This window comes from Rousettus aegyptiacus, unplaced genomic scaffold (genome assembly GCF_014176215.1).
Source record: "Rousettus aegyptiacus isolate mRouAeg1 unplaced genomic scaffold, mRouAeg1.p scaffold_m13_p_2, whole genome shotgun sequence".
Classification (NCBI taxonomy): domain Eukaryota; kingdom Metazoa; phylum Chordata; class Mammalia; order Chiroptera; family Pteropodidae; genus Rousettus; species Rousettus aegyptiacus.
Genome location: NW_023416295.1, coordinates 96,657,796 through 96,670,330, shown reverse-complemented (window position 1 = coordinate 96,670,330; position 12,535 = coordinate 96,657,796). Strand labels below are relative to the sequence as shown.

At 48.4% G+C, this 12,535-nt stretch overlaps 1 protein-coding gene across 4 annotated transcripts in view; it reads right to left on the bottom strand.

The window, feature by feature from the left end:
- Window positions 1-11,969, bottom strand: part of PRMT8 (protein arginine methyltransferase 8) — an 87,884-nt gene extending 75,915 nt beyond the window's left edge. For 3 of the 4 annotated variants that reach the window (XM_036237001.1, XM_036237002.1, XM_036237000.1), the window contains exon 1: window positions 11,156-11,969. In XM_036237001.1, coding sequence (XP_036092894.1) covers window positions 11,156-11,230 — 75 coding nt within the window. In that variant the 5' untranslated portion in view covers window positions 11,231-11,969. Of the gene's footprint in view, window positions 1-10,098; window positions 11,030-11,155 lie in introns of those variants that run through there. The other variant, XM_036237003.1, reaches the window with a different exon arrangement.
- Window positions 11,970-12,535: the final 566 nt, after the last annotated feature.

Below are 12,535 nucleotides of genomic sequence, written 5' to 3'. Positions count from 1 at the left end.
AAGAGTGAATGGCAGTGCTAATGAAGACCTGAATAAGAGAGGCCTGGGCAAATCTGGGGGCAGAGCACCCAGCCCCAGAGCAGGAGACTGGCGGCCTGAGTGCTTGTTTTTCGGAGCCAGACGACAGCTCAGCTCCCTGTCTGGGGACATCGCCCGCTATGTCTCCCACTCAGAGCGGCCAGTGATGATGCATCAGGCCAAGTAGGAAAAAATATATCAGTTGATCCAAACCTTAAAACTCTCCTGCCTCAAGCGAGGGTTTTCAGGGGAGCCTCTGCCGTCTCTCTGCCACCTCTTGCCACTATCAAAATGCAGAAAATTCCCACTGCCCCAGGCAGAGCCCTGGCTCCCAGGCCTTTCTGAGACATATTGTGCCTGTTCAAGACGGCATTAAACTTACACTACTGTTCATCCAAAAATCTTCTCTTACCCAGTTTGCACTGACTGTAAACCTTCTCTCTGCAGTTCTGGCTTTGTCCCTTGGCAGTGAACGTCTAATTGAGACAGCCTTACTTTGGATCAGGGGGGTGATGGCTATGACTGCAGAGATTTCCTCTCATAGTGGGATCCTATGTGACTGAACCAGTCTGAATCGGTATATTAGGAAGGGAGCAATAAGTAGATATTCATTTAAGCACTAACATTCACAGAACATTTTCCATACAGAAAAAGTACATGCAACGTCATTCATTGAACAAATGGCTTTAAACCTCTAGGTACCAGGAACTGTGTAAGGTGCTGGCAGTCAATCATGAACTTCATAGACCGAGCCCCTGCTCTCACAAATTTTATCGTGGACTTATAGACAAGGAAATCGGCAAAGTACAGTGTGATATGTGCCGTGACAGAGGATGTACAAGTACCACAGGAGCACACAGGAGGGAGAACTAAGCCAGACTTGGATAAGAGGGTGGTGTCAGGGAAGGCTTCCTAGAAAAAGTAACATCTAAGTTGGCACCTGAAGGAAGAGTAGAAGGTACCCAGGTGATGAGGGTGGAAGCAGTTGAGTATAACTGAAGCGGAAGGAAAGGAATTACAAGAAATGAGAGTAGAACAGGGCTCAGGGGCATGATTTTAAGGGGGGGGGGGGGTCTTTCTCTTAACAATGATGGGAAAGCCGCTGAAGGGCTTTAAGGAGGGAAGAAGTATAATCAGATTTACACTTTAGCACATGCCTTCATGCTGCCATGGAAGTAGACCAAAGCGAGGAAAGGGACGATATGTGGAGAGTATCCAGAAGGTTGCTGCAGAGATCCAGGCAAGAGATGAGAGGACATGAACTAAGACAACAAAAGTGGGACTAGAAAGAGGAGAACAAATTCAGGACAAAGGAGACAAACCCTTGAGACGTAGAATCATCAGGGCTCACTGTGGAGAAAGGAGAGAGGAGAGTGGGGCTTGTGACTTGTGACAAAGGAAGGAGTGACCGTACTAAACAAGGTAAGGATCACAGGAGAGAAGCAGAGTGCTGGGAGGAGATGACACTCCAGAGGGGACCCTGAAGGCATCTGAGTGGAAGTGTCCTGAAGGCAGTCAGATATATGGGTAGAAGCTCAGAAGAGATTCTAACAAAAGAAAGTTGGCATACTATACGTCTGATATACAGGCTTGCTTCCTTTATTCATTCAATAATTATTCATCAGTTTCCTACTATATACCTGGAGGCAAGAGTTTAACTAATGCACGTTAATAGAGAACATTCCTTAATTGGGATCCCATCTACACCTCTGATGGGCTGTAATCATTCGTGTGGGATTCCCTGATTGAGGCTCCTTAGAGAACTGCTGTCATAACTGCTCGTCAGGGAGAGATGAAGTCCTTGAATTTAACTGTCTGTGGGAATTTCAGTCTTTTCTTTTCTGGCAGACCCAGCCTTGGAGAGCCACCACTCTGCTTTACTTCAGCTAACAAGAGATTATCTTTCACAACAGAGCTACAAATGAAGCCCTGATTAATGAGTTTGTGAACAGCCATTTCCTTTACAGCGGCATTAGCCCAATCTGGTTTTAGCCGTACCGCCCTCAGGTCAGGCCTCACACTCAGTGGATGTAGTTTGCTTGGATTCATGGCCAAAGGGACAGGGAATTTAACTCGGTGATTAGCATCTATTTTGCCACGTGGACCTGGGCAATATCTCTGTCCTCTCTTTCCCTCTTCCCCAGGTCTCGTTTTCCCTCAGAGAAAACATGGGTAATGGTCACCAGTCAATCTAGTAACTGACAAATAGGAATTGCGCCCTTTTTAGCAGAAAGGTTTGTGAGGAGCACAGAGAAAACTGAGACATGGGCCTTTCCCTTCGGCGGGCTGCAATCTAGCGCGACTAGTAAGTACTCCCCAGACCCCCGTTACTGTCACATCTGTAGGGACTCGGAAAGGTTTCAGGTTCATTCTCTCAGCGTTGAGCTTGGAGAGGCGTAAGCCAGCCTGTGTGTCACGGAGAACCCTATTCCTCCTACAACTGGGGCACTTCACGTGGGACTGGCGGTCCCCTGTGTATGGGGTGCTAAAGAGCCCTTTCTTCAGCTATCTTCATGGTTCTGGCTAGCTGACCTGAGAATGACTGAATCAATGATTCAATGATCCAATGACCTGAATCAAAGAGGCTGTTCTGCTCCAGCCTCTGCTGGCACTGACTTGATAATGGCACCAGTAAAGGCCCTTCATTATCTGTTTCCACTTTGGAATTCCACTGGATAAGCCCAGATTACAAATAATAGCTAATCTTTCTTGAGCATTTACCATGCGCCAGACGTGTGGTTTACATTAAATAACTCATTTAATCCTCAAAAATAACTTAATGGGATAAAGTGCTATTACCATATCCTAAATGAAAAAAACAAAGGCACAGACGACTGCAGTAACTTATGCAAGCTGGTAAGCAGCAGAGCTGAGATGTGAACTCAGGTAAGCCAGCCCCGGAGCCTGTGCACTTAACCTCCACACAAAACTGCCTAAGGCCAAGAAGTCAGTGAGCCATGTGGTTTAATTGTTTGGAAGGTGCCAAGAAAGTCCTTATGCCTCCTGCCCTCCAAAATGGCCCTACAAATAAGCTGGTAATGAGCTCACAATCCTACCACTAAAATAATTCCTGGGAGGCTGAGGAGATAGAACACACAGAGCCTGTTACAAACTGATAGGCTCCAATCAGACATGGGCCCTTTCCAATGCACGGAAGTTAATGGTTTCTTCTTAAATCTCTCAGCAGGTAGGAGTTGGTGTGAGACAAAGGTGAGAACCAGCCTGAGGTGGGGATATGGAGAAAAGTGGGGAATGAGGCTCAAGTCAACAGCAGAACACAGTCCAATTCTGAGAGCACTCCAACTCTTCTATTTACCAGCACTGTAATTTTGGTCAAGGTAATTAACCGCTTCAACTTTCCATTTCTTCAACTGCAAAATGGGAATAATCTTGTTGCTTTGAAATCTTTTTGTGTAAATTAAATAAGGCAATGCTTATAAAGCACTTCACACTGTGCCCCACACGTAATGAGGACAATTAAATGGTAGCTCTTGTAAACTATTGCTACTGCTCAAGAAAAGAAGGCCCGATAAAGAAGATGGGAAGCCAGTGGGCAAAGTAGGCAGCTGAGTGAGCAGCAGAAAAGGGTCTTAAAGGGGAGGGACTACCTTCATTGACTTTGCGACTATTCTGAGGCCTTCTATGTATTTATTCAATCATTCCTCAGCCATTCTCTACTCAGACCTACTATATGTGTGCACTGTGTTGTATGATGTGGAGGTTTGAATCAAGTCCCTCAAAATGATATATTGAAGTCCTAACCCCTGTTACCTATAGATATGACCTCATTTGGAAATAAGGTCAAGTTAAGATGAGGTCATACTGCATAGGGCAGTCTCTAATCCCATAGGTGATCTTCCTCTTATATAGGAAGAAGAGATACAGATACGCAAACGGGGAGAAGGCCTTGCAAAGATAGAGGCAGAGACTGGAGTGACAAGCCAAAGAATGCAAAGCATAGCTGGCAACCACTAGAATGGTGAGCGAATAATTTCTGTTGTTTTAAGCCACACAGTTTATGCTACTTTGTTACAACGGCGCTAGGAAAAAAATACAAGTGATAAAACTACAAAGATAAATTTAAAAACGAAGTCCCTGTCCTAAAGTATCTGCTATTCATTTCATCCCAAGAAAGAAGCTACAGGTGGCCTTGAGTCTTGTTCCCAAAGGGGTGTACATTGTTGGACAAGAGTCTCTAGCTAGGACTCCAGACATGGGGACATATTAGATGAGTAGTGACGTGGAATGAGGATTGTCCTGGCCACAAATTATACCAGGTTCTTGCCACCTTTGGGGCATAACACTGAGGACGGTGAAAGTTTGGATGACAGGGCAGTGGTGGAGGAAGGAAAAAGAGACCTCGAAAAAGAAAGATGGGGCTGTTGCCCTGTTCTAGGTTTCTTCCAAATCCACCATTCCTCATTTCTCCTGTTAATTTCTCCATATTTTACATATCTGCTCTGGTCCATCTGATGTTTTCACAGCCTAATAGACACGGAAAAGTACGAGTCTTCGAGGCTAGAAAACCAGAGTCTGAGTCCCAGCTTCATCACTTACTAGCTGTGGGATCTTGGGCAAGTAACATTAACTTTCTATGCTTCAGTTTCTTCATCTGTATGGTGGGTAATGTGTTACTCAAAGTGTTATACATCTATGCATGGAGTGCATTATGTAACACGTGTGTATGTATGCAATGTATGATGGCATGCATCAAACAAAAAGATTTATGCCAAAGCATCTTATGAAAAAGAGAGTTCATTGTGCACAATTCCTAGATCTTATATAGAAAAAACACTGGTTTTAGATACATGTTGAGATAAGCTAGCAAATTAGCACAACGAAATAAAAAAATAAATCAGATGCTACACTTAAAGGAGGCATAAATAGCTTTTGCCTAGGAGTAAACAAGGCCTCAAGGCTAAAAAGCTCTGTGATATTGGGCAAGTTTTTCTATCTCTTAGTTTAAAAATGATTTGAGTTTGCATCCATCTCTAAGATTCTATGACTTTAAGAAAACGTGCACATCAAGCTGTTTGCTCTTATAAAATTACACTGTAAAAAGAGATCTTTATTTTTGGGTCACCCATTATAAAAAGTTGTGATACTTGAGGGAATTCTAATAACAAGTGAAATAGAAAAGCCATGTGATGTGTGAAACACTCCATGGACTGGATTAACATTGGAGAGGCAAGTCTCAAGTTCTCTTCTCCCAGCTATTCCTATTAGAAAGCTAATGCCAGGATACCAGAGAAAGGGGCTGCCATCACTTGAAACAAAAACTAGTCACGAGGGTGACACAGCACTAATACAGTCCCAAATGCAAAGGCAAGTAGCCAATTTTTATCTCCTTTCCAAATAACATAAACAAAGGTGACAGATTGTAATAGAAGAGACTGAGCTCAGACTTAAGGCAGAAATTCCTGACTACTGAGATGCACAAGGAGTTTGGGGAAATTGCCTTCTCTGAAGTTTTTTACTAAGAGACCAACTGAGCACTCTGTGTTAAGTAAGAGTGCTCGGCAGCAGAAGCATAGACAGAGTGAGGATTTGGAGGTCTCTTCTTGCCTGTGCTTTCTCTCTCTCTATCCTTCCTCTAAGTCACTTTGCAACAGAACAACAATGCCTGTTTTTCGCACACTGCCACCATACCTTCGCAATTCACATGTCCTGCTGCCCGTTTTTTTCTTGCTGGCACAGCAGACTCCAGGTGTAAGTACTGCTTTCATAGGTTTTTGTATGCTCCACACTGGTATGTGATAATCATTTCACAGCGCAGTTAGCACAGAGGAGGAAACGAAACCCACTCCTGAATTGGAAACAAGAGTGTTGTGTTTCACCCTGTTGACAGCCAAAAGCCAATTTAGGACTCTGAAAAGCCAAACTTCCCAGGGGAAAAAAAAATGTGTGAGTATTTTCTTAACTCTCCTGAGCTCACTTAGGGACTGAAATCACTGTTTGCTGAGGGAGGAAAATTTGATGTGGACCATGGTTTATGGATTATTTCGGCAGAGAAACGAGAAAGTGGGAGAGTTCATCCAATTTGCTCTTTTTCGGCAAGACTCCCAAAAGCCAGGAAGATAATAATCATAAACACTATCGAGTGAACACTCACCGTGTTCTAAACCTTTTGCCTACATTAATTCATTTAAGTGTCACAACAACTTTATGAGGCTCAGACAGGTTAACTTATGTTTAACATACAACAGATCTACTATGTTCAGAGCTTGATTTTAAACCAGACTGCCTGGCTTCAGAGCCTCCCTGGCTAGTTAGCCTACACTTTTTAGAAACTGAAGACATGGATACAGACCATCCTCAAAGAAGTAGGCTTGGGACTTGCCTCCTCTTACTCTCTTCCTTCTCAGTTCCCTGACCTTTTAGCTGAAAGGAACTTCCTGAGGACAGACATTAGCCAGAGCCACCAACTTATAGCATGCCAGAAGTCAGCTAAATTTTCCGAATAACTCATAGAGCAGCAGCACTCTGTGGTATCCCTAATCTCACTGTCCTATTGTAGGATTTTCCCCAGCCTATAGCAATTCTCTCTCTCTCTCTCTCTCTCTCTCTCTCTCTCTCTCTCTCTCTCTCTCTCTCTCTCTCTCCTCTCTGGGTCAGTAAGTCAACTGAACATTCAAAAATCAGTCCCCAAAAAGACTTCTCTGCTAAAACTCTTTTCTCACCCCTGGGGGCTCTCCTTTGAGATGCTAAAACTCCAATCAGGGAGTCATCACCATAAGTAATGAATCAGGCTTTCTCTGAGAATCCGTGAAGCAAGTAGAAGCTCAAAAGGGTCCATTCCCCCCATCCCCACCCTGGTTCATAATTGGATAATGTGATTAATTCTTTTATCTGCCATTCTGAAGAACAGCTCAGAGTAAGAGTCAGTAATTACTGAATACTGAGTAGGTACACGAATAACCAAAATGTACTCATGCTTTGAGTTGCTATAGCACCTTAATTCCCACAATCTTTACTCACTTCGAGTTTAAAGGTCCACAGTAACATAAGTGCGGCAGAGGGCTGGGAAGTAGGAAGCCCAATTTTCAGAAAGACATGAGTGGCTAAAACTCAGAATGTTCATGAACTTGTTCATAATTACATGAATCAATTCAGTTAACATTTATTAACATTTACTATTTACTGTGTGTCAGGCACAGCGCTAAGAACACAGTGCTAAGGTATTTTTAAAAGTTTATTATCTAACTGGAGAAATAAACATATAAAAAGTCAATTATCTTTAATAAAAAGAATGAGAGACAGGTATTAACCCATAAGAAAGAGAACAAACACACACTCCATGGAGTGAAGGATAAATGGCAGATCTGGAAAGGCCGCCTAGAGGAAGTGAGTCTTGCAGGTTGAGAAAGATTTTCTTTTGCCCCCCCAGAGAGAAGGGAGCGGCTCAGGCAAAGGGACTAAGGGATGCAAAATGGCACCAGTATGTACCGTATCTTATTTCCCACGCTTCTGCTGCACTTCATTCGGGCATGAAGTCAGTGGTGTATACAGGGAAGCATGGGGCAGGTATTAAAGGGCCTTGCACACCATGCTAAGGAAACTGAGCTCTATTCTGTATCCTACACACAGGAAGGCAACTTGGTAAGCTTTTAAAGAGATGTCCATCGTGAGCATATCTGTACTTCTGAAAGCCTATTGAGCAGTGAGCATGAGGCTGGATTAGGGAAGAGGACCAATAGTTGAGAAGCCTTTGTGAGGGCAAAGGTGAGGATGACCTGCCTCAGGCACGTAGAGTGGACTGAAAAGGAGGGTCTGACCAGATGCTTTGTAGACATTTCAGAAGGCTCCTGATGATGTGTGGGGAAAAGGGGAGAAGGAGAGGAGGCTGGCAGGAGTGGGGACGTGTGGGTGATGATGCCCTCAGCTGAGGAGGGGAAGCATATCTGAGGGAACCAGAGAAAGCAGAAATGGAACTAAATTGCTGTGTGTTTACCATGTGCCAGGGGCTGTCCCCCATTTCCTTACACCCCGTGCCAACTCTGTATCACAAGGGAAATCAGTTCAAGTTAGCACGTAAAGGAATTGAGGTCAAGGTGGTTAAAGGGTACACTCAGGACCTCACAGTGCCAACCGTTCCCACCAAGCCTGTGCTCTTGATGTCCCCCTGCCCCAGCTTAGGATTTTACTTTTTGAAAGAGGTTTGGCTCACAATAAGTAGATTTATTCTATATTTTCTCCTTCTTGCCTAAGGATTAGAATATCTTCCCCTATCTTTACTTTATAAGAGAACACCTCCTCCCATCATCCTTGCCTACCCCCACCCAACATTTCATCTCTCCCTTCCAAAATAATCCTCTTCTCTACTCCTTACCTACTCCCATTCACACATGACATCTTTTTAGAAGTACGAATTAGGGCAAAGGGCAAAGAATCAGAAGTGGGAGCAAACTGTGTTCCTGGGCTGATTTAGCTGAGTAGGTGACCTTCAGAAATTGCTGGACCTCTCAGCCTCAGTGTCCTCACCTATAGAATGGGGTTAAAAAATAAATACTAACCTTTGCTTATCTCGCAGGATTACTGCGAGGATTAAAGGATATAAAAGCACTTGCAAACAACACCAACAAAAGGCAAGAAAAGGTATGACCGGATTATCCTGATAATCAGGCACCACTGTCCACCAGACAGCGAGTCTCTGGAGAGCAGGGGCCTCATTGTCTTGATCTTTGGATCTGGGGTGCATAATTATGCCTAGTACAGAGTCGGTGTTTGATAAAGTCATGTTCAATTAAGAACATAAACACGCACACACGCATGCACACCACAGACATCCTTGCATCTCTCCCACCACACACGCAGGCAAACCCACAATTCCCCACTTTTGGAAGTACTGCTCTAGTCCTGGCTTACTCCAAAAACAGCCAGTTCCTGGAGAAAAACCAAGTAATTGTCACGCTGCCTGGATGCCTCATTTGAACGAGTCTGAATTCCTCTCCTTTTCAGGGAATTGCTAAGAACTGAACCCCCAGACTCACTCTCCTCCAAGGAGCCCCTCACTGGGTCTGCCCCACCCACCTCCGCTGTGTGCGACGCAAGATTTTTTTTTTGCTCACAGGAGCTCGGCGCCTCTACTGCTGTTTTCATTGATGCCTTGAGCAGAGCTGGCATGTGCAACTGCTTAGAAGGGGGAGCGCGGAGCCGCGGGGGAAGCAAGTAAAAATAGCCTGGCGCGCGTCGCTCTGCCTACTGAAAGCCTTTAACCCAGGCAGTGGTGGGGAGCTCAGCAGCCGCTGCTGCACCACGCGGAACCTGGCGAGGGTCTGCACCCAGATCCCGTGCGACAGCCGGGGTGCGGGGGTTAGAGACCTGAGCAAACTTTTTTTTTTTTTTTTTTTTTAGAAACTGAGCAGGGGGTGGGGAAGGCGGAGGAGGAAGCTGTTTCTTGCTTCCAGCGCTCCAGCCACCTGGCTACAGGGATTGCTACATGCCGGCTAGTGCAACACTTTACACAAGTGCAGCCTTGACTCTGAGCTATTTTTAGAAACCTCTTCCGCCGGTGGGCGATCGGAGGGCGGAGGGCGAGGGGATTGGTGAAGCTAGCCTTCATCTGTGAGGCTTGTACTATACAGTATCCTGAATGTCTGCCCTCCGATGGGGGGTGGGGACGAGCAAGTGTCCAGGGGAACGCACACCTGCTAGCTTTGCCCTAACTCAAGGAGATGACATTAGCTACTGAATACTCGACTGTTCTCAAGCCTCCGAGAGTGTTTGTTTCAAAATAGATAATTACCAGATGCATGCTGCTTCTAGTCTCTAAAAGAATTTTTTTTTTTTAAGCTTTGCTGCCCACGCTGTGAGGTAGGGGTTAGCTGCAGCTCAGACCTTAAGGGAAGAAGATCGCGAAGGGTCTCTGCACCTTTATGCGTTCCAGCAAGATAGAGGGACAATCCCCGCGCCACACCTGCCCCATGCTGCATATGGGTAACCATATGTGAAATGTACGGCAGCCCTACCAGACACTCGGCTATTAATAGAGCCCGGGAGTTTGCTCTCTGCCTTTCTCCTGCCACCGTGTAAGGGGTGATCTTCACACATTTACCCCACTCCGCCCCCACCTCGGCTCACCGTTTCTCCAGGAAGGTAAGGGGACTGCCCTCGCTGATCCCCTTCGTGACTACAGGTGCCCAGAACCTACGGACTAGTCCAGTTGTAATGACAGCAGGGTCAGTGCGAGGCCAGAGACCACAGCTTTCAGTACTGGGACCCAAAACCCAGCAGGGTTCTTTGCGGCTCAGGGCCAACTCGAGAATAGAGAAAGGGCAGTTATTGGGCTGCAGAAGGCGGGGGGCGGGGAGGGGGCAAGAGCGTAATTTACGGAGCTAGAGCGACATTCAAAAGCTGTTGCGGGACCAGTGGCTGCAGACCCATTTGTCGCTGCAGCCCGCGGCGCGCAGCCCCCACCGCCCGCGCCGACTCAGCTGCAGCGGGAGCGGACGCTGTCCCTGGTTCTGAAGGTGGCCAGCGCTCCCTCCCCGGGCTTAGTGTCCCGGAGGCGGCTCTAACGTTCGAGGATTGCAGACCTCTCCCTGTCCCGCATCCGGGCGGGAGGATCTGTTGGTGGAGTCCAAGTCCCACCAGCGGCTGAGCTTGTCCCCCCGCGACCGGAAGCTCTCCGCGGTGCTGCGGGGACCGAGAGCTCAGGGACTCGAGCTTGAAGGGTAAATCTGGGGCAGCGTCTGGAGATGGTCAAGGCGCTGCGGGAAGCAGACCCGGACCCAGGATCACCCATCCCAGCTCTGCACAAAGCCGGGACTCTGGAGCCCTACCGGAGCCCAGAGGAGAGGGCAAGGGAGAGCGGCCGCCCAGGATTTGGGACTTGGGGGGAAAGAGAAGCGAGCGGCGGGTGGCAGGAGAGGGAGATGGGGCGAGAGAGACTCTTTTTGCATTTTCAAGAGGGAGGGGACCTGAGCCATGCACTGTCTTTCCCCCCACCCCACCCGAACACACCACACACCACACACCACACACACACACGCACACGGCCGGCGGAAGCAAGCGGGATGGTGCCGGGGAAAGTTTGGCTCCGGGCGCGGCGCGGCGGCGGCGCGGCGCGGCGGCGGCGGCGCGGGGGGCCGGGGGGCTTCGGCGGGCGCCGGGCGCCCCGGTCCGCGCGCCTCCTTACCTCGGCGTTCTCGGCGGCGTTCTCCGCCATTTTCCTCCTGAGGAGCAGGCAGCGGGAGGAGTGTTTCATGCCCATAAGAGCCGGCAAGGGTTTGGTGATACAGAGAGAGTAGAGAAAGAAAGAGCTGGTGTAGCTTTAAAAGACAGAGAGAGAGAGAGAGAATGGAAGGAAGGGAAAGAAAGAAAGAAAAACAAAAACCAAAAACCCAACCCAGCCCCTCTGCCGGAGCGTCAGCCGACACGGTCAACCCCGGCTGAGTCTTTCCTGCAGTCTCCACTTTGTTTTATTTTCCTCCCTTCTCATCTGCTCCGGATTCCTTCACACAGTTTCAAGTTCTTCTCGCGCACCCGACCCCTCCCCGCCCCTCTCCACCCGCGCTGCGGGCTAGGCAGGAGGGAGGCAGCCCCGAAGGCTCCGCGGCGGCGGCGTCTCTGTCCTGGCTGCTCCGCTCGCAAAGTCCGGCCGGCCGAAGGCAGCCACCAACTCCTCTCAACTTCTGCGGATCGGCTGAGCAAAGCAACACGCTTCCTGCGCGTCTCTCCTAGGGGCTGAGCCGGGTGAGTGGGGGCGGGGTAGGAGGTTCGGTAGAGCGGGCGGCGACGGGGCGCAGACCGAGGGCCCCCAGCGCCCCCGGGCCCGCCCCCTACGCCGGACTGCAAGGGTCTCTCGGCCGCCTCAACTCCCAGGCGCTGCGGACACTTGCGCGGGGCCAAGGGCCGCGCGGACGCGGCAGGGCCACGCGCGAGCCTCGGAGAGAGCAGCCTCCGGAACTGGGCTCTTGCAGGTTCTTGGACCCGGCCGTACGTCCTCCCGCCGAGAACAAGCCCTGGGCAAGACTGGGCCACAGTTACCCCGTCTTCACCCCACCCCCAACTTTCCCGCTCCTCTGCCAATTCCTGGATCCTTCCTTGGTGATTAAGGTTTGGATTTTGGAGAGCGAAGGGGTAGGTGTCTGGATGAGGGAGGGTCCTTAACTCCTTCAACTCTAGTACTAAGCATGCTATCATGATTTCTTCTTTTCCCCAACTCTCCCTCTCCAAGGCACTGTGGGGCTCCAAGCCTCTTTCAGGCTTAGAGGGCGAGGCGAAGGTTCAGCCAGAGGTGGCTTGGGGAAGAGAGCGCGAGAAAGTCGAATGGATGTGCCTGCAGTCGTGCTCCCCCTACCCTAGTTTTCCTTGGCAGCCTCCTGCAGACACATTTCTCTTCTCTCCTCACCCTTCCCCCATCATCACCAGATTTTGAAGTCCCTTTTATGGAGAGAGGGAGGATGTCACGTACCCATTAGGATTCTCTTGATCCTTTTTTAAGAGAGTTTGGGCGGCAGCAGGGGGTGTGAATTTTTATACAATACATTCCTGTCTTCACTTTGAGAGCCCCCTG